Consider the following 24,638-nt stretch of genomic DNA (forward strand, 5'->3'; position numbering starts at 1 on the left):
TTCTGCTAATATGTACACCTGCCCCACCAATTTCTCTTAACGGATTTGTTCTTTGGCATCCCCTTGTCAAACCAGTTCAGACACAATATTGAGGAAAATGAGATAAGTTAAGGAGAGTCAAGAGTGCTAGAAATCAAGTGGCTATTCTGAGGAGAAAGGTTGGGAGGGAGGAACCAGAGCTGTCCCAGCAGTCTATATATAGGAAGACTAAACAGGTTTTCACCTTGACTTCCAATATTCTATCACATCAAGGAAGTCTTTGCCTAAAAGAAAGGACATACCTACATCGTAGCCCAAAATGTTCCTCTTCACTATTATCCTGTGTGCGTTTTGTGTCACTAATATGGCTTCCATTTCTTCGGGAATTTGTTGTGAGTATTTCAAATAAATCTTCCTCTTCGATCAGCCTTCCTTAACCTTATGCCTCTCCCTAACTTGATGACTAACCTGGATGAGGGACGATGGGAGTTGTAGTCCAACACATTTGGACATCACCAAATTGGGTGGTCATGGTAGTCATGTGGGGTTGTGGTTAACCCTATAGTTAAGTGCTATTAGGTCTCTACAAAGTATTCAAAAAAGATGCTTTGTAAAGTACCTCTTTAAACTGTTAAAGCAGCTATGTCCTTCACAATGTTCATGTGGCTGTTTGAAAGGAAGTGCTTCATTTGCAGTAATGTACTGTGCAAAACATCTCTTTGCACAGCCCTAGAATATGTGTAAAAATGTCTAATGTTTGTGCATTCTATGAAATATCAGTACATAAGGTGTTTAGGTTGCACCAATTTCTTTCATGGAATTAATTAAAATGTCACATCATGCCAAGTCTATGACTGCCAATTCCAATTTTCCATAAATCAAAAAAAAAGCTTCACTCAGGCAGGTTCTGCAAACGTTTATTAAGAACAGGTTTGTTACATGAATATTAACTCAATTGTACTGTATGGACATTGCACAGATATATCGTATACAGTGAATTTGAAGTAATCCTTGTGATTACAGAATTCACTAGTTCTGTAATCACAACAAGGACTTTGGTGGGCAAAAAAGGAGCAAGATCCCCAAACGCAACCAAATGCAGAGGAAACATATAATAGAGACAATTTCTGAGCTTGAACTGCAATTCCACTGACAAGCTACAGTGGGGCAAAAAAGTATTTAGTCAGCCACCAATTGTGCAAGTTCTCCCACTTAAAAAGATGAGAGAGGCCTGTAATTTTCATTATAGCTATACCTCAACTATGAGAGACAAAATGGGGGGAAAAATCCAGAAAATCCCATTGTCTGATTTTTAAAGAATTTATTTGCAAATCATGGTGGAAAATAAGTATTTGGTCAATATCAAAAGTTCATCTCAATACTTTGTTATATATCCTTTGTTGGCAATGACAGAGGTCAAACGTTTTCTGTAAGTCTTCACAAGGTTTTCACACACTGTTGCTGGTATTTTGGCCCATTCCTCCATGCAGATCTCCTCTAGAGCAGTGATGTTTTGGGGCTGTGGCTGGGCAACATGGACTTTCAACTCCCTCCAAAGGTTTTCCATGGGGTTGAGATCTGGAGACTGGCTAGGCCACTCCAGGACCTTGAAATGCTTCTTACGAAGCCACTCCTTCGTTGCCCGGGCGGTGTGTTTGGGATCATTGTCATGCTGAAAGACCCAGCCACGTTTCATCTTCAATGCCCTTGCTGATGGAAGGAGGTGTTCACTCAAAATCTCACGATACATGGCCCCATTGATTCTTTCCTTTACACGGATCAGTCGTCCTGGTCTCTTTGCAGACAAACAGCCCCAAAACATGATGTTTCCACCCCCATGCTTCACAGTAGGTATGGTGTTCTTTGGATGCAACTCAGCATTCTCTCTCCTCCAAACACAACGAGTTGAGTTTAGACCAAAACGTTCTACTTTGGTTTCATCTGACCATATGACATTCTCCCAATCCTCTTCTGGATCATCCAAATGCTCTCTAGCAAACTTCAGACGGGCCCGGACATGTACTGGCTTAAGCAGGGGACACCCCTGGCACTGCAGGATTTGAGTCCCTGGCGGCGTAGTGTGTTACTGATGGTAGCCTTTGTTACTTTGGTCCCAGCTCTCTGCAGGTCATTCGCTAGGTCCCCCCATGTGGTTCTGGGATTTTTTCTCACCGTTCTTGTGATCATTTTGACCCCACGGGGTGAGATCTTGCGTGGAGCCCCAGATCGAGGGAGATTATCAGTGGTCTTGTATGTCTTCCATTTTCTAATTATTGCTCCCACAGTTGATTTCTTCACACCAAGCTGCTTGCCTATTGCAGATTCAGTCTTCCTTGTCTGGTGCAGGTCTACAATTTTGTTTCTGGTGTCCTTTGACAGCTCTTTGGTCTTAACCATAATGGAGTTTGGAGTGTGACTGTTTGAGGTTGTGGACAGGGGTCTTTTATACTGACAACAAGGTCAAACAGGTGCCATTACTACAGGTAACGAGTGGAGGACAGAGGAGCCTCTTAAAGAAGTAGTTACAGGTCTGTGAGAGCCAGACATCTTGCTTGTTTGTAGGTGACCAAATACTTATTTTCCACCATGATTTGCAAATAAATTCTTTAAAAATCAGACAATGTGATTTTCTGGAATTTTCCCCCCATTTTGTCTCTCATAGTTGAGGTATACCTATGATGAAAATTACAGGCCTCTCTCATCTTTTTAAGTGGGAAAACCTGCACAATTGGTGGCTGACTAAATACTTTTTTGCCCCACTGTAAATCAGAGTTCTCTAGGAACAAGTGCTGTTCTTGATAAACCTCTGGCTGTCTTGGTTCTAGCTGTCCCCAGTGATCATCGGTGGTTGGTTAGAGGCATCCAGACACAACTGGAAAATTGGGCCGGGCTAGACAGTCAACCTGATCCCAGTGTCCTGATTGCTTTGAACCTGGCTGAGGACTACAATCTCAGTGTGATAACGCAGTTGGTGCGGCAGATAAAAGAAACAGCTGGAACAGGTATGATGCCTGAATTGAGAAGCTTCTACATAACCCAGTTGATTGGTTTCTACATAAACCAGTTCAGATCTTTAATTTGTTCCATTTTGTAAAAAGGGAAACATCGAAATAGTATTTCAGCTGTCACTTTTGATAAGTGTGGCTAACTTGGTAAGCTTATCTGTTTGTGAGGAATATTATGAAGGTTTGTGATTTTTTGTTTTGTTTTTATTAGTACATCCCAGTTTTGACTAAGATACTGTATACTTCCCAAAATCAAATAACACTTAGTTCCAGAATTACCGCTAAGGTTTTTTCTTGGCAGTATAATAGGTAGAACTCTGAATGGTGACATTTTCATCATCACTGTATTTCCACACTTGTTCATCTGCTAAATGCTTGCCTGTTAAACAACTATTAAGATAGATGTTTCAGTATAGGACATAATAGGAGCAAAGTCCCATACTATATATAAGCAACCCACCTTTGTCCCCTAAATCCGCTCTGGGGTCATCATTCCCCAATCACATGGAACAAAATTAATGATCAATGTTCACTGAATAGTATCCTCAGAATTTGTATCTCATATTTAAAATAAATTTCCAGACAGCATACTGTCTGTTGAATGACATAAACATTTACAATCTGTCCTCTCAGAGAAAAATCACATTAAGTCTAAGGAATCCTGCTCTCATGTAAGTGTGTGTTAAATTGCAGTTAAAAAAATCTCCCAACAGACTAAAAAAAGTAGGTTCCAACTATTGATCAAAAACAGCAATTAAGAACTTCATGGCAAAAGCAAAACAGTTTTCTTTGTTTTTTTAATATTTTTTTATTTTTACAACAAACACAAAACATACATGAACAAACACAACCATAAAAAGGCATTAAAAAAAAGCATCTTCCATTTTATAGCGTGTGTCAACCAGTTACCAACTCGTTGGTGCCCCTTTCATAATCTTAAATTCTCATATCATCTATTCAAAATATACTTGTATACTTATCAATTAACAATTATTAATCATTCATAGCTAATCTATAGAATCATTTATTACAAGAAATTTTAACTTTCAATAGGATTAGTAATACATTTTCATTTATCGATTATATGTGTATATATATAATAATTAATATCAAATTTCTATTATAAAGTTTCCTAATCCATTACATTACTATATTTTCTCATCCAATCATTAATAAAAACAAGTTACTTATCTTCTTACTCTAATTTCAAATCTCAATTTAACTCATCTCTGCACATTTCATAATTTTCAATAACTTCCTCCTGCATAAGTAATTTTTAATTTTTCCAATTCTTAAAAGTTACAGTTCTAACCAGTATCAGTTACAATATCAGTTACAGTTCTAACCGGGTTACAGTTCTAACCAGATTCTTCACTACATGTTTCAACAAAAATATCTCTAGTTTAAAATCTATATGTTACTATATTCAACCATGTATAAATGTCTAATCTCTTAAAACATTTAGAATCAAATACAATTTTTAACTATATATCTCAAATTTATACTTTATTCCAGCGCTTGCATAATTTTGAGTTCACCCTTTTCATTCAATATCCCAAAATATCTAGCTGTTTATTCCTTTTTCTATATTATTGGATAAGAGAAAGCAATAATAAATGTCTTTTCAAACATTCTGCTTTTGAAGCTTCTGTCAGTTCCATCATTGTTGTATTCCCCTCGTTTTTTCTTTAAACATCTGAAGTAGTTTCTTTCAATATTGTTTTACTTCTTCTTTTTGTGCATTCTCTTAGTACGATTTTCCATTATAATCTTGTATAATCTTTTTCTCACCCTCAGTGCCAAGAACAAGTCTGTCCCTCTTCATTTATCAGTTGATTAACCCTTTTAATTCTCAGTTTATAAGCCTCACAATAATTCTGTTTAATGTTTCTGATTTCTTGTACTATTTCTTCCTTTTCCATTGATCCCGTTTTATGTTTAATTAAGTCCATTTTAGCTTCAATATCTTTTTTCTTTTTTTTTTTGCAGAAATTTCTGCAGCTCTTCTTCCAGTTTTTTATAGTCATCCTCAATAGTTTAAAGATCTTTTTCTGCATTGTGTTTCTCGTATAGTTTATTATATTGATAAACCTTCATTGAGTCAAAGGATTCTTTATCTTTGTTCTTGCCAAAAATAAGAAAAAAAAAAAAAAGGAGAGGAAGGGAAAGACTAAGTCTCTTTAAAAAAATCCAACTGAGGGGGGAATGGAGAGCAAAGCAGAGCTTCTAGCAGAAAGAAGAGCTACTGCCACTAATCAGGGCTCTTGTGACTAGCTCAAACTTTCCATCTTGATATTTTCAAAATCGCTTTCAACTCCACTTTCTTGTTTATAGTTACGGATGGCACCTGTATAAACATGCACATCCCACTATCTTTTTAGAAAGCCCAGGGTCCTTGAGCATGCGTCACAATAGAAGAAAAAGAGCACTATGTCGAGCCTCTAGATGGCAGTGTAACTTTCTTTCATTTACTTTCTCTTAACTCCACTTTCCCCGTTTCAAAATCAAAAAGTATAAATTTCTTACAACAATAAAGAAATCTTAGTCAAAAAAAAGGCTTAAGATAAAGAGTTATTGAGTATTAAAAAGAAAAAGCCAATCCAGTTAAAAATATATATATTTTTTTAAGAGAAAAACATCTTGCCAATTCCACTAAAAAGGGAAAGTTGAAAAGAAAAAAAAAATTTCCCCCCTTTTTTTATAAGGCTCGATCTCGCCGCTTAATCCACTTTTCTTCACTTTTAAAAATCTCTTTAAGTTACTTAAGGTGTTCTCTAAGAATAGTTGAATAGTAAAAGTCCATCTCACCCAGTTGACACCCTTCTCTTCCTTCTTCCTTTGGAGCTGTCCCGGCTTTCACAGCCATTTTAGCTGGCTCTCCTCCGCCGGCTTCAAGAGCTTCTCCCGGGATCAATCTGGGACTTGCGGCGTCCCTGAGATCCGCGGGACGTGCCCTTTGCAATCGCCATCTCTACGGGACGGTTTAGGTCCATCGGGACCGTCCCGGGGAGGAGATATCGGCTGCCATCCTGGGAGCCCAGGATCGCCCACCGTATCGCCGCGACGCCAGCTCCGCCCTCGCAAAACAGTTTTCATTAAAAGGCTTAGAAGCATTTTTTTCCTGGAGCTGAAATTACAATAACCACTGTGAGTTTCTTTTAATGAAGCCATATATGGGTCTAGGCTTTGATGGACTAGAGTCTGATGCATTTGACACCAGGAACTCTAGCCCATAGAAGCTATCATTGGTTTATCTAAAAAAAGAAGATTCTGTAATGTCTACAAGGAAGAAGAATCAGATGGGGCTTCCAGGTATATCTCCAATTTTAAGACCGCTTTCCCAGATGTATTGCTTGCAGTTTCTAGACTTCCAGTGAGGATGGGAAAGGGTACTGTTTTGCTCCCAAAGGACTGCTTGCTCAATCTTTGTGGTCTCCGTCCTCTCTCATTATTTCTTGCAGAGATGTCCTCTGGCAAAGTGGCCCTTTATGTCCTAGCTCTTCGGTCCGCCTGTCAGAATCCTACTGATGTCAGCACACCAGAAAAGCATGTCAACCTGGTCCAGGTCCTTGAGAAGAAAACAAAGGAAGAGATTAAGCATTTCGGTAATAAGGCGAATGGGCATTAGATTCCTGCCTATCACTCAGGTGACAAGATAACAAGAATATGGATGATTAATGCACGAATCCAGTTCTCTGTGCTGTTCCCCCACCTCTGTGTTGCAAGGATGGTACTCAACTGAATTGAAATGCCCATCTCTCAGTCTATGCTGTAGATATTCTCTTAGCCAGCTTGGCAATATCTATTCTTTGTCCCTGTTACGAGGAACATTTTATCTTCTATATTTGAAAGACTAGTGCAACTTTAGTTGCCTACAAACATCCTTAAAACGAGATAGGATAACTTTTCCTCAGAAAAGTTGAATCTAGTTTCTTCCCTATTTCACCTTACAAATGGCAACTGAATCATTTCAGTTGCCAGCTGGGGAATTCTGGAACTGGAATTGATCTGGAAAGTGCTAGCTGAGAAAAGGTAATTTCATGTGATTTAGAATCCTGCACCATCAGGGTTATAAATTGCACTGGAGTCCTACAGATGTACATCAGGTGTCTGATTTCAGATCTCCCCTTCTCCAATCATACTTTAATAGTACTTTTCTATTTCTGCTATGTTTTGAACTCAACCTCCAAATAGTAATGGGCTAAGGGTAGACGTCTTCTGTGACCAGACAGAGAGTAACTCATAAACGTATTTACCTTTCAGATACTACTAGGACCCCCAAGACAGACTACTACCAATTGGCTCTAGATACTTTGGCTCTGTGTGTGGAGAAAAGTTCAGAACTTAAAACAGCTGCCTCAGCCCTTGCCGACGCAGCCCTGGATAATCGTTTCCAATTCCAGGGTCGTTTCTCTGTAGGTAAGACCATTCCATCCTCCATACAGACACAACACAGACACACACACATAAGATTTTTGTATATGATTTTAAATTACCTTTTTACTCTGAGCTTCCAAGGACATCAGGATAGCCCTGCTAATATTACATGGTAATGATCCTGGGAAGTAGGTTGGACTGAGAAATGATTACTGGAGCACCAGTGAGCTTCTTGGTGAGCAAGTGATTGATAAGCTAGAAATCCCTGTAATCCATTAGTCCACCCACAATGACAATTTGTAATAAACAGCCTGTTTCTGTTTGGGCTGCTTCTCTCTGATATCGGCTTGTCTAGCACTTATACCAAAGAGGTCATTCACTCTTCCTGGACCGGAAAACACTCCTGACTTTCTTTTCACTGGGCGATCCCTTGTCCTATGTGATTTAGATATTGGTGCCGTGGCAAGTCTGGCCCTGTTCTGCGTGGATAAGGGTATCTCATCTCAGCAAAGCGAACTAACAGGAACTATAAAAAAAGCCTTGGCCCGGATCACAAAGCAAATCCTTGATGAACAGCAGAAGAATGGTACCCTTGGAAACATCTATAGCACTGGCCTCGCAATGCAGGTACATCTGAAGGGAAGAGAATCCAGGAATCTGGTCTTCATCTTTTGGAGTCTTGCTGAGCATCTCTCTCTTGCTGATTTCCAGGCTCTCAATGTCACTTCGGAGTTCTACGGTCCTACCGCATGGAACTGTGAAAAGACCCTCGAAGTAGTCCTGGATCAGGTCACCAAGGGAGCCTTTAGCCCTCCAGCAGATGCTTCTCAGATCCTGCCTTCTCTTGTGGGCAAAACATACTTGGATGTGAGGGGTCTCACTTGTACCTCTGAAAATGGTAAGGCAGCTTCTTCAGTGGGAAGAAACTCCTCTGGCACCCCCTCTGCTCTCTGAAGGAGAGAAAAGCAGCAACTTTGGCTAGTGAGATAGAGACAAGGCCTAAATGAGCCTGCATTGTAGATCCCCCTTCCCCCATCACCACCTTTCCACATTGTAGATCCCCCTTCCCCCATCACCACCTTTCCACACTGGGAAAAGCCACAGCTTTGCAGTTATGGCTTATCTGGAGTTTGTAGACACACAACAGCTATTCTGGAAGAAAGGGAATGATGGAGGCTGGAGGTGGAGGGACAGTGCTATTCCCAGGTAATGTTTGTTCCATCTGATTGCATTTGGAACACTTCCCTGAAAACGGACGCAATGCAATATGCTAAACAAGGATAAGTATTTTTTTAGCAATACTTTAAAACCTATATTTGATGAGCCCAAAGGTAGCAGGAAGCAGGATCAGAACACAGGAATGCCATTTAGCGGCCTATGATATTAGGAACAATCACACGATCCTCCACAAAATTATGCCACGAAAGCTTGGCAGTTTTTCATTTAATTTGAAAGTCTCTAGGATCCACAAAAAAGGGAGGGGGGCCGTGGATTGCCCACCCTGGAATGATCCATTTAACTGAGTGTTCTGGATCTGCAGCTTCTACTTAATGGTTCCTCCATAATGATGAAAAACAACTGCAACTCCTACCTATAGTAACATAGAGTTAGAAAATCTTTAAATGCATGCCAATTTTTGCTGCCAAGTCTCAGCTCACGTCACTGGCTCTCCCCATCTCAGCTGTGCAGGTCCAGGACTGCCAGTAGACATCAAGAGTGTAATGAGTAATTTCACCTGCCTTCCCCTCTCTTCCTTTGCAGTAACAGTGCATTATAACGTAATCAATGTGATAAAAGAACCTCATTTCAACTTTTCCATAACTGTGAAAGTGCCAAAGGGTTCTGTGCTGCTGACTGCCTTGGAAGCAGCTCAACAAGCTAATCCAAGTGAATTCAGGTAAACAGACTCCTGGTAGAATCATTATAGATGCTGACTCTGAGATTTTGGGGAGGTCATTCAACCCAGGATGTGAACTACCAGATCTTTCTAAATTACCAATTCAAGACAAAGTGCAACTTCAAAATTTTACCAATGTATCTTAAACTCTACTTCCCGGCTTTGGGGTCGGAGACTGGATAAAGTTGAATATTTGGTGTTTATGAATTATTTTCACCTACAACCTTCTTGATCTTTTCTTTTTCCCTTTTTCTTTGGTGTGATATTTCCCTTAAGTTACTATAATATAATTCACTATTTTCTTAATCCGTCCTCCTTTTTTGCTGCTTTTGTAATGAATTTGGCATCTTGCAGGTTTCAAACAGGGCTGACACATTGCAGCCCCATGGTCACCTCTATCAATGCCCTCCAAGCCAGCACCAATGAAAAGACCTACTGGCAGTTCCTCAGTGGCAAAGCACCCCTTGAACAAGGTATATATATTATCTTGGGAAGAAGGATAACTGCAACATTTTTCTCCTATATTAATTATGATTAACCTGTTAAGGAATATGCAGCTGTACAATAATAATAATGAACAAGACCAAAAAAACTAGGTGGATGCCTGTTCAGATGGTAAAATCTTCAAGTCGAGGTCAACTCCTCATGACTTCATGGATATATCCATGTAGTTTTCTCAGCTGCAACACAGAAGTGATATGTCATTGCCTTCTTCCAGAATATATTTTCAACTTCCCAGTCTGGCCTTTAGCCCTGGCACCTCCTAGAAGTATCCTATCCAGAGACGAGTCAGCCTTGACACTGCTTAGCTTTTGAGGCCAGACAAGATTTGCCAAGTGCTGCAGCCAGTTGAGAGCCTGTTCAAATGCACAATTCCCAAAAGGCAAGGGGCACAGAGGAAACATAATATTGTATACAGATTTTACTTACTGACAGTAGTGACTGATATGCAAGTCAAGAAAATCAAGGTTATTGTCTTGTTAATCAATTCAGCCCACAGTCGAGGAAGACAGTTGCATTAGCAAGGGCATCAATCAAATGCTGAAGTTAGGGCTGAAGTGTTGTCCCAGAAAAAGACTGAGCAAAGCATCAAGATGAAATAGGAAGTCAAAGAAGAGGTTGAGGGGTACAATAGCAAGGTGAAGTGAAAATTCAAAGGTGACAGAGGGAACCCTGAAGACTGAGACGACTAACTGGGATAATGAATGGTTGCCTAACCACTATCCAGTGAGGTTCATTTATACATATGGATAAAGCTGAGACATGCTACGTTATAGAGCGTAGGACTATGCAATGCTTTGGATTTGATTCTAAAAAGGTGCTTCAGTGCACCTCAAAGCATGACTGTAGTACTTTTCTACTCCTTAAAGAAGCTGTGTCTTTGGCTGGGCTCACGTGGCAGCTGCAGCATAGGCATCCTTTCGGGGGCACGGGGCAAGTGACCAACTGTGCTCATGACATCATGACCCAAATCGTACAGCTTATGCATTTGCTTCTAGCATCAGGGTGCAAGTATGAAAGGGTGGGGCTTGTGCTGTGATTTTACTGTATGCATATCATCATTTTTCATTATCATGACTGTCTATGGCCATCTATGGAGAGCAGCTGAGTATCTGCATATATCTAATGTAAAACCAGTTTTCAAACATCTGCACATATTAAGGTTTATAAAATATCTAATCTCGGGAGCACTATCCACCTTTCAACATCACTTTTTTATGTTTGCAGGTGTTGGCAGCTACAAACCAAAAGATAATGAGCAAATTGTGGCCAATTTCACTAGATACTGAGCTATCACTTAAAATATGACCTAGGACTAAGATTCAAGCCTGCTTTGTATCAGAAGATCCCCCTTCCAGACAAAAAGATATGGCAAGATGACAATAAAAATGCTGATTTGATGTGTGCTATGTAGTGTATGTTTGAAATGGTTTAATAACTGGATGCCGACATCAGTAAAGCACCAATCTCTTTCCCATTCACAAAGTAAATCATTTTTGCTAGACAACAGTAGATTAAAAGATAGTATAACACTGGTAAAACCTTCTACTTTGAAAAAGACTGCCAATTATTTATCACATGTTGCCAGGGGTATATTGAGCATAGGGAAAGAAAAGATGGACGTACAAAATGTAGTTAAATAAATAAAACTCAGAGGCTAGCTGAAACATAATCAAAATAAAAGGGCGGAGGCTTGAGTAACACTTTCATATGCTCACTTATACATGTGTGCTATGTAGTGTATGTTTCAAATAGTTTAATAACTGAATGCTGAGATCAGTAAAGCACCGATCTCTTTCACATTCACAAAAGTAAATTTTTACAAAATAGTATAGCATCGATAAACCCTCTACTTTGAAAAGGATTGACAATTTTTTATCACATATTGCAAGAATATATTCAGGATTCGGAAGGAAAAGGCTAGCTGCAAGCTGAAACATAATCAAAATAAATAGGCAGACACTTGAATAACACTTGTGTATGCTAACTTACATAGATTAATACAAATTTAGACATGCATGATATAACTGAAAGAGAAATAAATACAACTTACTGAAATGGGAAACACTATGTTCAGATGACTTTTTTCTCTGGTGAACTATCTGCTGATAGACATCTGCTTTCTCTTTTTAACTCTGGTTTTCAAATGCACCCTGTCTTTTGTAACAGTTATTGAAACAGAAGGTTGCCCTCTAAAGAGAGAGACAAGGCACCTTGGACATTTAATTAATCAGCCAGTTTGATGCTGCCTTATGTCAACGGACTCAAAGCACTTTACAATATACCAAAAATAAAACCAACTAAAAACCAACAGAAAAAATAACTTATCCCTCATTTTCTGTAGCGCCTGCCAGCAGTGCTCCCCCATCCCCCTGCACTCCTTGCCTGAGACTCCCGCCTCTTCCCGCTTAACGACCTGTGTGGTCCTGGGGTTACAACAGCAACCAGAACTGCCAGGATTGCCATCACTAAGCAACACAGTCATGTGACATCCCACTTAATAACCACATTGCTTAGGGAAGAAAATTCCAGTCCCAATTGCCTTCCTAACCAGTGGACTTCCTGTATCCAGCAACAGGATAAGAATTAATAAGACCAGAAAAAAGAGGTCGAAACTTCTAATTACTTTGTAAATGAGGCTTGGTGGGGATGGAGGGGGGGCATGATTTCCCTGCTTTACAGGTAGTCCCCGAGTTAAGAACGCCCAGGTTACAGACAGCCCATAGTTAAGAACGGAACCTATTGTAGCAAATTTTCAGTTAAATATACAATGGTTCAAATTCATTACACAATACTACTTATACAGTATTGTGTACTGTATACAGAATATGATTGTTCTGGCTTATGCACAAATTTAAGGACAGACCTTGGGAACGAAACTTGTTCTTAAACTGGCGGCTATCTGTATTCCTCTCCAGATGACAACACTACTTTCAAATGAACCTTTTAAGGTACAGCAGTTTCACAATTCGTCTGGATGACATTTTAAGGCAGAAAATATGTCAAACCATACATCTTCAAAGACATTAGAATTCACTCTCAGAGGTTTTGTGGATAGGGGCTTCAGTATTAGCAGTAATACTCCTTAGAGCCTCCCCCGAACATCCAAATAACCACAAATACCCACACAGGTATTTTGCATACCTCATGCGCACCTTTTTATTATTTAAGTGCTATTCTGAAATATCAAATGCTTTGTAGAAATGAGCCCCCATCTTGACTTTGATTGTCTTTTGCCTTTTGTTTTTAGAGAACAGAAAGATTTTCCTGTTTATATTCAAAGGGTGGTGACTTATTTGTAAATGAACATCTTTATTACATATTACAAATTACTCCTGACAAAACTGCATTTGAGCAGAGGAAACAAAACAGAAAAACTCACAACACTGTAGCACACGTTCAAACGTTTTTCTTCACATTGCAATTTTCTAGCCCCATTTTCCCTGTTGGCAACATTTCATTGCAGATAGAAGCTTCTTTCATTGTACAAACATTGGAGTATCAATATTATGAGATTCTATACTTCTAAAATTCAAAACACTGTCTGCATGTTTATAATGACTGTTTCACCTGAACATCTTTCATCTGAGGTGAGGTAAACAGAGAAATTGAGATGGGCACATAAAACATGTAGACTGACTACACCCCTTTTATCAGTGCGAGTGATAAAACATTGAATGGGATTATGCTGGGTAGACAGTAGACAGTAGTGCAATTCTCCAAGCAAGATAATAATAACACAAAGGCATACATTGATACTCTCCTGTTTGGCCATCACTTTTCCAGCTTAATTCTTACCTTAGGGTGCTTCCACAAGGATGGCTCCCACCACTTGCACCCCGATGGCATTCTGGCCTAAAAGCTAACGGACCAGAGAAGACGATTGCTCAAAAGCCTCATCGGGAAGCTTCTCAAAACTTCAATCAAAAGATTGAAAGAACAGATGCACTAAAAACCCACCATCCCTTGCGCTTTTGCAAAAGCACTTTTCTGGCTAGAGAAATCCCTACTTTAGATGAAGCCTGGAGCAAGGTCAAGTGGAGAATCTCAATCATGATGCACAGTACAGAAAGACGGACTGAACACCCCAGACCTCTGTTACAACAAACTCACACTCACCTTTCACCACCTTCAAATATTTTGATCACGTACTTGTGATCATACATAAGGGCTCTCACACTATCATACTGAGATGCTCCACTGCCATGGATATCCTCTATCTAAAGTGTGTACATATTCATATTCACCCACCAACAATGAGGCGGTTGCACGTTTTTCTGAAATGCCCTGTTTATTACCCTTGGAGGCTGGAGTTAAACTCTCTCCTAATCGCAAACTATCCAGATGTGCGCTTCCTATTACATGACGGGACCACAACGTTTCTAGAAAAGTGGCCAAATGTTGTATCATAGCAATGCTGGTCAGAAATTGCTGGAGCTGAACACAATCAGGCATACTCAGTTCCTGCTCTGAAAAGGCCTTTATGCCTCTCATCTTGTATTTTAGCTTTATTTTTTCCCTGTAGTCTATGACTGCCCATTCTTTAACAAATAAATAAAATAAGAACCCACCGTCTGCCAGGGGAATTTTATTTTTTTAAGAAAATATCCGTAATATCAACAGACACCAGTGCTGTACTCTCCGCTGTGCAATCTGTTGATATTTAAGATGCGAGATGAGTTGCTGCCACAGCTTAGGCTGGCCCCGCCCAGCACGGTAACTTTACTGCCCCTCTTATCAGCCGTGATATGACACAGACGGTAAATTGCCTCGGTATGTAAAATATACATGCAGGAAACACTGGACGAATCAAGCTTCCCCTTCCCAGCACCCCAGCCTTCCCCGCCACGGCACCGGAGCGGCGGCTAACGCTCGTCGCTTCCGCGGAACCAAGATGTCGCGGCGCTTGTTTCCTGGGGACTTGCCTTGAGTGCTTCCTGCCGGAAGTGCTGCTGCCCGGATGGATTAGATCCGCGCTCCTCGCAAGACGGGGGTGGGGGGCTGCTGTAGCTCTCTCCGTTGCTTTGTCGGGTCGCCACGGGGGATCCCGCCTGGTGTTTCTGCGAGAGCGGCTCGTCTTCGGCTTTCAGGGAATGTGGAGGCTGGTCGGGCGCCCCTTAAGCGCCCTCCCGGGGGCGCCGGCGCCGACAGGTCAGAGGGTCGCCGTGCCGTCCTGCTGCTTTACGGGTAAAGTACACAGTGTACTGTACACTGAGGGAGGACGCGCCCCTTCTCGCAGCGCCGTGCTCTGGCCCTGTGCCTTTTGCAGCGCAGCGGTGAAGTCTTTCGCGTGACCGGTCCCGTTGCAAAGCCCACCCCCTCTTTAGGGACGGGAGTGGAATGGTTGGACTCCTCTTCCACGCCGGCCTCTCTGCCCCGCAGTAGTGGGGCTTGTGATTGGAGCGAGGTTGCTGCGGATGATAACCAGATCCCAGAGGCAAATATTTCCTGTCTATCACAGTTGCGAAAGCAGAGAAACTCTCTGCAGTATAAATTGTCATTACCCGCTACAGGTCTTATTTATAATAAAGATGAGCTCGTGATCAAGTTTGGAGGCCGGGCCCTTGTTGTCTGGTGCCTCTCTTTCAGGCAGCGGCCCTTCTGTCCTCAGTTGCGAGCTTGGGCGAGATGGGTCGGTGATGGTCTTCAGACACAGCAGTTTATTCTCTGTTTCTCGTTCATCCAGCTTTTTATGTCTGCTTCCTTGTTGTTTTCTTTTCATGTGATACTGTAACTGGTTTTTGCCCTCTAGTATAGCCAGGGCTGCTGGGATAAATTCTTGCTGGACTCAGATGAGCTGCTGTGACTTGCAGAAGTGTTCGGACTATAATTTCCACCATACCCCGTCAGTATGCCTAACAGGCAAAACAACGTGGTGTCTTTGGAGGAAATATAACTGTAACTTCCTACATAATATAGAAGAGAGATATTTCCAGGACCTGCTACTGGTTTGTTAGAGGGAAGATGCCTTGATAAGATTTTGTGCATGGGCCAGTTCCTTCTCGGCAATAGCTTTTTGTGCATTTCTTTTTTTGTTGTTTATTTGTTTTTTGTTGTTTAGGTTTTGGTGGACTCAAGATTCTCACTGCTGGCTATAGGAAATATGGGCCGCTTCCAGATTATACAGGTATGCTGAGGGATAGGGGAGAATGCTACTAAAATGGTGTTGCTTTTATTGTTGTTTTTAAATGGTGGCAAGGTGAAATGTACAGTATAGCTTGCATTCCTACATCATTATTCAGTCGTCGCCCGTTGTGTGAAGCCTCAGACTAGACGCATGGATCTGGGAGTATGTTCAATTGAAGTCACTGGGACTGACTTACAAATAGGCATGTGTAGTATTACACGGAGTGAGAAATACACCTTTCTTTTGGATTGGTGCTAGGGCTCCCCATCTGCTTTTCAGCTCTTTGAACGCTCCAAACTCTTGTTGCTGAAATTTGGCAGAAATCACTGAATAAAGATAGAATAGTTTCCTATGAATGCTATTTGTTTAATGTATTTATTGTACATAACTTCTCATTTTAGCAAAACGTGAAACAGTATCCAGTCAATTAAAATATAAAAAATACATAATAAATTAAAAAATAACCTAGTTTAAAACTGAGGGAAAGAAGGGAGAATAAAAATGAAGCCCAAACCCATTCATATAAGGAAAGTGTGAATGAAGAAATAGGTCTTCAACAAGGCTCTAAAAGTATAATATAGCGAGTGCCTCGTGAATTTCAGGAGGGAGAACTTTCCAGCATGATAGACGGATACTTAATCGGAACACCTTTCTTATGTTGTTATTCTTTTCTGTTCCTAAAATATTCCCAATTTATGCCCTTGAGCTGTCATGCAATTAATGTATATGGTCTCCTATATATACGCGTTGTAATATTTAGCAAAGCAATTCTGTGCCATCTATTAGAAGTCCTTTGCCTTCAAACTGAAATCAAACCAATTGCGCTGTGCTAGTCATGCTGCTGATAGTTGAGCTTCTTTGGCTAAGGCTGGATTAGAAGCGGCTCCTAGGTCATCCCTTTCACCATCATACCACACGGCCTCTTATATTGATTATTTCAAATGTAGATTTGGCTGTATTTGGCAAAGGACTTAAATAAATGTGCAATCTCAACAAAGGCAGTGGAGCAGCAAACAAAGCCATCCTGTCTGCTGCTGCTTCTGTCTTTAGCATTAGCAACACGATAGGCCCTTTCCTTGGTCACAGCTTACATTTAACTGAGGGACGTAAAAACAACTTTGATACTTATCAATGCCCACAAGTAGCGTCACTGAAATCTACTTCCAGCTTCGGACCAGTTTACACTACTGTAGTTGCAAAGGTGAAATAGGCACACAGTTTTTGCATGCGCTTCGAGTCCTCCCTCTTGTGGTCAAAACCATGCGCTTGCCTCCTGTCCGTAGATGGTATCTCTCTCTGCCTTTAGGTTAACTTGCTGGCACTTGCTTTTTCCCTGCCTTTCTTCCAAGTTGGTCCTTACATACAGAAAACTTGACAGGGTTTGTATCAACCTATGAGTTTCCTTTATCTGATATTGGGGAAAACGAAACTTTAACTGGACGCTCATAAGTAAGATGCTTTGGTCTCTTGACTTACTAATTTCTAAATAATTTTGTTTTGTTTTAAAAGATAGTGATAGTGCTCCTGTACGGTTGCAGTAAGTAGGCAATTGGGAGGCACAAGCATAGTCCATGAGCTGAAATTCTGGAATCTGAGTAAATCTGCTGGGTAGTCCAGCTAGAAGGCAGTTGTGAGAAGAACTGAGTCTATAATTCCATTCTTCTAGGAATAGTCATTCCTGAGAAACCCAGACTGAGAATTGTTGAGAGAGCGCCAAATTTGCCTAAGGTTAGGCGAGAGTTTAAGAATTTGCGTGACATCCGAGGTCCTTCTACAGAAGCCACAGAATTTACTGAAGGACAATATGGTATTTTGGTGAGTAAGAGTCGTCTTGGTGCGGTTTCATAGTCGAATAAAACAAAAGTATGAGAAGATAGCAATTGGATATGAAAGAGGAGATCCCCTCTTGCAATTTTCAGACAGTTTATCTAATCATGGTCTTTCTTACCTGAATTATAAACATCTCCCCCCCCCCCCCCGCGCCTGCAGGCTATGAGTGGTGGCTATCTCCGCTGGACTCACTTTGAAATGATGCGCCTGAGTATTAACCGGCACATGAATTCCAAGACAATGTTTGCTGTGTGGAGAGTCCCTGCTCCGTACAAGCCCATTACCCGGAAAGGACTAGGACACCGCATGGGTGGTGGGAAAGGTGCAATTGACCACTATGTTTCCGCAGTGAAAACAGGTCGACTCATAGTGGAAATTGGTGGGCACTGTGAGTTTGCTGAAGTGAAACACTTCCTAACTCAAGTGGCCAAGAAGTTGCCTTTCCAAGCCCAAGCAGTCAGCAAGCAAACCCTTCAAGAGATGCGGGACAGAGAAGAGGAGAGGCAGCGTAATAACCAGAATCCATGGACGTTTGAGCGCATTGTTACCGCCAATATGCTGGGAATACGGAAATATCTGAGCCCCTATGACTTACAATACAAGGGTCGCTACTGGGGCAGGTTCTACCTGCCCGACAGGGTATGAGCGAAGACTTGTGGAACCTGATTTGCTCCAGCAATTCTTTGGAAACCTTGTCTTTCTCAACAGAAGATATTTGTGGGTGAAGCAACAAGTGAGTGGCTTTATATGTGGAAGTCTGATAAATATGGAGAGTGATGGAGTGGTGATAATGATGTAGAACTTGGGATACACAAACTCAGCATGGAAGCTTGCTACAGTGTTTGACATTTAGACCAAGATCACCTGGCCTTGGATTAATCTGACAAATTCCAATGCATCTTTGAATTGGGAAGAACAGCTGAGACAGAATTCCCAAAGTCTGGTTTAAATATTTGAATGCCTAATGACTTTGGTAAAGAAATTATCTTCCATGATTCCTTTTAAGGCTGGAGGCATTTTTCCTGTAAGCCAGATATAGGCCACTGGTCAGGGGGCACACTGGGCATTTTGGAACATTTTATGGGAATTATTTCCTATTCACAAAATGGCTGCTCTTTCCCAAAATAATATTTTTCAGAAAGCAAACCAGTGAAATCACCGCCCAGCCTTCTAGTATACCCTTGTCTTTGGGCAAGTGTGCACCTCCAAGCAAAGCACTGTCTACCACATGCAGTGTTATGTGGGAATGACCTTGGGAGGGAGGAGGAAGACCTGCAGCCTAGGCAAGGGTCTTCCTCCTGTCTCCCAGACATCCCCACATACCATCCCACCATTTTTATTTACTAAGAATGTCTCAGGGATCAATTTAGAAGTAAAAACGAAACTAGAAGCTGCCAGTTGCTGCTTGCCCTCTTTTATGTGTTAATTAAAAGACTGTAATGAATACTAGTCAGATGGTACAGACAGCCTTTAATGAAAATTTAAAAAAAATGTGTATCTGTGTATTTACCTGCTGTAAATTTAGATGGAAAAGAAGCTTATTCCAGTATTTGGAGCTGAACTGGGAAGATCCTAGGAGATTCTAAGACCTGAACTAGTTTTTTTCCCACATACTACTGTATCTGAGCAATTCTTTGTTGACTTAGTCCATCACACATGACTCTAGATGAAATAAACTTTTTATTCAGGAGATTCCTTTGTTAACACCTATGCTTTTGGAACAGTAGCAGAATAACTCTGGAATAACTTTTGCAGCACAAATAAGGAAGAATAGTTCATTATACAAAGATCTCCCTTTCCGTATCTAATGATGAGTTCACTTCAAATGGAAGCTAAAAGGGTCAAATGAATAATCTGCCAATCACTCTCTCTCACCCCAACTGGGGCCATGATCAAAAGCAATAAATGTTACATGTTTGAATAAGTAAGTTTTCATTGTTCAAATAAAAGACAAACTTTCTCTTAGTATGTAAGAAATGTATTAAGTCAGTATATAAAAATGATACGTTGATAGAGTTTGTGTCCAAACAAAACTTTATGAACATGAGAGCCCTGCCTCCATTACAGATGTCTGCAGCTTGGGCCAGAATTTGCAGTCACAGAATTAAACGAGCTAGAAATATATACATATCTGTGACTGGAATGACAAGGATTACAAAGATAGTACTGGATATTATTCAGAAGGTGAGAAAATCTGGGACAGATTGTTATCCAGATGTCTAATCTCATACCATTGTAGCTAGGACATGAGATTCTTGGAAGGCATCATGTTTCTTTTGACATAGCATAAGCAGAAAGTACAGTCGGGGAAACACCTCACATTTCAAAGCAAGGAGGTACATATACATTTTGAATCGTATCTTTAGAGCAAAGATAAGGCAGGGGGATCTATAGCTTATTGTTATCTTCCATAAGAATCATTTCAAATGTCTCCCACAGATTTGGTTTCAGTTCCAAAAACTTTACACTGGATAGAAGGAGCCAGCATAACTGGTAACGAAGCCCCATTAAATCTAAGTATTAGTGTTGATTGATCAATCAGGATTTAGTTTGGTTGATGTTAGGAAGTTGTTCTGAAAAAGACCGCTGTGTTCTAATGTTCACTCCCCCATCCCAAGCTGAAGTTCCTAAGCATTGGCTCTATTCTGGCTCCTTCTTCCCCTTTTCATACCCTGGAGTCCAACTAAAACATTTTGACAGGTTAATCGTTGGCTGTGACATCTCCAAAAATGGAAGCACGGGAGAGAAAGGACTGGAGAAGCCTGAAAGGCCAAAGTCATCTTACAGATCCATCCTGAAAGGAAAGGGAAAGAAAACGGAAAGATGCAGAGATAGCAAGTGGTATTTTAGCACATTCACCAAAAAAGACCATGGAGGTATCGACCCTAATATGCAGATAGTTTCTCCTCCTACGAATTAGAATAAGATACCTTTTACCTTTTCACTTGATTTTAACAATCAATTTAGGAATCTGATCTGTCTTTTATCCTCACTTACCTGGATTGCATAGGCTTCTTTAAGTTGATGGTTATTTTTCTATAAACCGTTACCCCAGTGAAGCATTACCTGGTGAAACATTCTCACCACCACTAGACCTGTACTAGTCCAGATGGAAAATAGAAATGCAGCAATTTGGAGGACCCCAATTGCCCCGGTTAAGATGATACCAGTAAGCTTCTGTATTTGCATACGACTTACCTGAGTCACCCCTTCATGGATCACTGCCTTGTTGTGGCGAAGGGGCTTGTGTAACTCAGTGAAGCCATGAGCTATACCGTGCAAGGCCACCCAAGACAGACAGATCATGACAGAGAGTTCTGACAAAATGTGGTCCACTGGAGAAGGAAATGGCATCCCACTCCAGTATCCTTGCCAAGAAAACCCCATGGACAATGTTAAAAGGCTAAAAGATACGACGCCGGAAGATGAGCCCCTCAGGTCGGAAGGTGTCCAATATGCTACTGGGGAAGAGCGGAGGGCAATTCCAAGTAGCTCCAGAAAGAGTGAAGCGGCTGGGCCAAAGCCGAAAGGACGTTCAGCTGTGGATGCATCTGGAAGTGAAAAGAAGGTCCGATGCTGTAAAGAACAATATTGTATAGGTACCTGGAATCTAAGATCTATGAATCAAGCCAAGCTGCATGTGGTCAAACATGAGATGACAAGATTGAACATCGACATCTTGGGAATCAGCGAACTGAAATGGACGGGAATGGGTGAACTTAATTCGGGTGACCATTATATCTACTACTGTGGGCAAGAAACCCTTAGAAGAAATGGAGTTGCACTCATAGTCAATAAGAGAGTGGGAAAGGCAGTAATGGGGTACAACCTCAATAACGACAGAATGATCTCAGTGCGTATCCAAGGCAAACCATTCAATATCACAGTCATCCAAGTCTATGCCCCAACCACTGATGCTGAAGAAGCTGAAGTTGACCGCTTCTATGAAGACCTACAACACCTTCTAGAACTAGCACCAAAAAAAGATGTCCTTTTCATCATAGGGGATTGGAATGCTAAAGTAGGAAGTCAAGGAGTAATCAGAATAACAGGCAAGTTTGGCCTTGGAGTACAAAATGAAACAGGACAAAGGCTAATAGAGTTCTGTCAAGAGAACAAGCTAGTCATAGCAAACACTCTTTTCCAACAACACAAGAGACGACTCTACACATGGACATCACCAGATGATCAATACCGAAACCAAATTGATTATATACTTTGCAGCCAAAGATGGAGAAGCTCTATACAGACAGCAAAAACAAGACCAGGAGCTGACTGTGGCTCAGATCATGAGCTTCTTACTGCAAAATTTAGGCTTAAATTGAAGAATGTAGGGAAAACCACTAGACCACTCAGGTATGACATAGATCATATTCCTTGTGAGTACACAGTGAAGGTGATGAACAGATTTAGAGGATTAGATTTGGTAGACAGAGTGCCTGAAGAACTATGGACGGAGGTCCGTAACATTGTACAGGAGGCAGCAACTAAAACCATCCCAAAGAAAAAGAGATGCAAGAAAGCAAAATGGCTGTCTGATGAGGCTTTACAAATAGCTGTGGAAAGAAGGAATGCGAAAAGCAAGGGTGAAAGGGAAAGATATAAGCAACTGAATGCAGATTTCCAGAGAATAGCAAGGAGAGATAAGAAGGCCTTCTTAAATGAACAATGCAAAGAAATTGAGGAAAACAATAGAATGGGGAAGACTAGAGATCTCTACAAGAAAATTGGAGATATGAAAGGAATGTTTAGTGCAAAGATGGGCATGATAAAAGACAAAAAAAGGCAGGGACTTAACAGAAGCAGAAGAGATTAAGAAGAGGTGGCAAGAATACACAGAAGAACTATACAAGAAAGATCTTAATGTCCCTGATGTCTACGCTGGTGTGATCACTGACCTTGAGCCAGACATCCTAGAGAGTGAAGTCAAGTGGGCCTTAGGAAGCATTGCTAACAACAAAACTAGTGGAGATGACAGTATTCCAGCTGAGTTATTTAAAATATTAAAAGACAATGATGTTAAAGTGCTGCACTCAATATGCCAGCAAGTTTGGAAAACGCAACAGTGGCCACGGGATTGGAAAAGGTCAGTGTATGTTCCAATTCCAAAGAAGGGCAATGCCAAAGAATGCTCAAACTATTGCACAATTGCACTCATTTCACATGCTAGCAAGGTTATGCTCAAAATCCTACAAGCTAGGCTTCAGCAATACATGAACCGAGAACTACCGGATGTACAAGCTGGGTTTCGAAGAGGCAGAGGAACTAGAGATCAAATCGCCAACTTTCGCTGGATCATGGAGAAAGCACGAGAGTTCCAGAAAAATATCTACTTCTGCTTCATTGACTATGCAAAAGCCTTTGATTGTGTGGATCACAACAAACTGTGGCAAATTCTTAAAGAGATGGGAGTACCAGACCACCTTACCTGTCTCCTGAGAAATCTGTATGCAGGCGAAGAAGCAACAGTTAGAACCGGTCATGGAACAACCGATTGGTTCAAAATAGGGAAAGGTGTACGACAAGGCTGTATACTGTCACCCTGCTTATTTAACCTATATGCAGAGTACATCATGAGAAATGCCAGGCTGGAAGAATCACAAGCCGGAATAAAGATTGCAGGGAGAATCATCAACAACCTCAGATATGCAGACGATACCACCCTAATGACAGAAAGTGAAGAAGAACTAAAGAGCCTCTTGATGAGGGTGAAAGAGGAGAGTGCAAAAGCTGGCTTGAAACTCAACATTAAAAAAACTAAGATCATGGCATCTGGACCCATCAATTCCTGGCAAATAGAAGGGGTAGAAATGGAAGCAGTAACAGACTTCATTTATTTGGGCTCCAAGATCACCGCAGACGGAGACTGCAGCCATGAAATTAAAAGACGCTTGCTCCTTGAAAGGAAAGCTATGGCAAGCCTAGATAGCATATTAAAAGCAGAAACGTCACCTTGCCGACAAAGATCCGCATAGTCAAAGCTATGGTTTTTCCAGTAGTAATGTATGGCTGTGAGAGCTGGACCATAAAGAAGGCTGAGTGCCAAAGAATTGATGCCTTTGAACTGTGGTGCTGGAGAAGACTCTTGAGAGTCCCCTGGACTGCTAGGAGGTCAAACCAGTCAATCTTAAAGGAAATCAACCCTGATTGCTCATTGGAAGGATCGATAATGAAGCTCAAGCTCAGATACTTTGGTCACCTAATGCGAAGAGAGATCTCTTTGGAGAAGACCCTGATGCTGGGAAAGATTGAAGGCAAAAGGAGAAGAGGACGGCAGAGGATGAGATGGTTAGATAGCATCACTGAAGCAATGAGCATGAAACTGAGCAAACTCAGGGAGGCAGTGAAGGACAGGAAGGCCTGGCACAATATGGTTCATGGGGTCACGAAGAATCGGACACGACTTAACGACTAAACAACAACAACAACAAAATATCTGAGTCAAGTGGCAAAGAACAAGGAATGAGCGGTCAGATAAAGAAGCTCCCAATAGTAGAAGCCAGGATAATGATGAGGATGATGCAGCATAACATAATCATTATCATCTTCTGCTCAGCAAGAGGAAAAATACCCAGATATATTAATAGGTATAATAGGAGTTGATGGAATTGGAGAAAGAACAGGGCCCATTTTATGAGTCACAGAGTTGATTTTAGACTATAAGATAGGAAAGTTGGGAGACACCACAGAGCAGCTGAAGAAGATATTACAAACTGTTCTTTCACAGATCTAGATAGGATCCAGATTGTACTACAAAATTTTCTTCATTGGGTTATTTTCCCCCAAGCTCTTTTATATAATACTGTTGTGCCCCATCCATGTTGGGACTTGTACAATTCAGAGTTGTTTTAGACGGAAAGGGTACCATCCAGAAGTCTACTTGTAGTTGTGCATTCCAAGGGCACCGTTTACCAGGACATCT

General features: G+C 41.1%; 2 protein-coding genes across 4 annotated transcripts; both read left to right on the forward strand.

Annotated features, from left to right (window-relative positions):
* The first annotated feature begins 283 nt into the window (after nucleotides 1–283).
* LOC103060851 (cobalamin binding intrinsic factor-like) lies at nucleotides 284–11,159 on the forward strand. Its single transcript, XM_088146247.1, has 9 exons — nucleotides 284–371; nucleotides 2,805–2,981; nucleotides 6,446–6,589; nucleotides 7,248–7,403; nucleotides 7,810–7,988; nucleotides 8,073–8,259; nucleotides 9,123–9,258; nucleotides 9,613–9,731; nucleotides 10,987–11,159. Exons 1-9 carry the CDS (start codon nucleotides 299–301, stop codon nucleotides 11,046–11,048), a joined length of 1,233 nt encoding a protein of 410 aa, XP_088002373.1. The 5' UTR covers nucleotides 284–298; the 3' UTR covers nucleotides 11,049–11,159.
* A 3,619-nt stretch (nucleotides 11,160–14,778) lies between these two features.
* On the forward strand, nucleotides 14,779–19,644 carry MRPL16 (mitochondrial ribosomal protein L16). 3 transcript variants are annotated; one of them, XM_088146241.1, is made up of 4 exons: nucleotides 14,779–14,910; nucleotides 15,821–15,886; nucleotides 17,553–17,701; nucleotides 17,876–19,644. In XM_088146241.1, the coding sequence occupies exons 1-4, from the start codon at nucleotides 14,853–14,855 to the stop codon at nucleotides 18,359–18,361; spliced, it is 759 nt and encodes a 252-aa protein (XP_088002367.1). In that variant the 5' UTR covers nucleotides 14,779–14,852; the 3' UTR covers nucleotides 18,362–19,644. The 3 variants fall into 3 exon arrangements, with proteins under 3 accessions (XP_088002367.1, XP_088002368.1, XP_088002366.1); XM_088146240.1 differs by having other exon boundaries at nucleotides 14,819–14,946; XM_088146242.1 differs by lacking the exon at nucleotides 15,821–15,886 and having other exon boundaries at nucleotides 14,815–14,946.
* The last annotated feature ends 4,994 nt before the right edge of the window (nucleotides 19,645–24,638 follow it).

The sequence above is a fragment of the Python bivittatus genome, unplaced genomic scaffold (genome assembly GCF_059951505.1).
Source record: "Python bivittatus isolate LINGU-HERP-01145 unplaced genomic scaffold, Pbiv_v1 ctg000480_np1212, whole genome shotgun sequence".
In the NCBI taxonomy this organism is placed as follows: domain Eukaryota; kingdom Metazoa; phylum Chordata; class Lepidosauria; order Squamata; family Pythonidae; genus Python; species Python bivittatus.

Excerpts from the sequence above, each read along its gene's own strand:
- LOC103060851 (XM_088146247.1), top strand. The coding sequence starts at position 299 with ATGTTCCTCTTCACTATTATCCTGTGTGCGTTTTGTGTCACTAATATG. Across the intron at positions 2,982-6,445 it reads AAAAGAAACAGCTGGAACAG|AGATGTCCTCTGGCAAAGTG; the intron begins GTATGATGCCTG and ends TATTTCTTGCAG. Across the intron at positions 8,260-9,122 it reads CACTTGTACCTCTGAAAATG|TAACAGTGCATTATAACGTA; the intron begins GTAAGGCAGCTT and ends CTTCCTTTGCAG.
- MRPL16 (XM_088146240.1), top strand. The coding sequence starts at position 14,853 with ATGTGGAGGCTGGTCGGGCGCCCCTTAAGCGCCCTCCCGGGGGCGCCG. Across the intron at positions 14,947-15,820 it reads GCCGTCCTGCTGCTTTACGG|GTTTTGGTGGACTCAAGATT; the intron begins GTAAAGTACACA and ends TTTGTTGTTTAG. Across the intron at positions 17,702-17,875 it reads AAGGACAATATGGTATTTTG|GCTATGAGTGGTGGCTATCT; the intron begins GTGAGTAAGAGT and ends CCGCGCCTGCAG.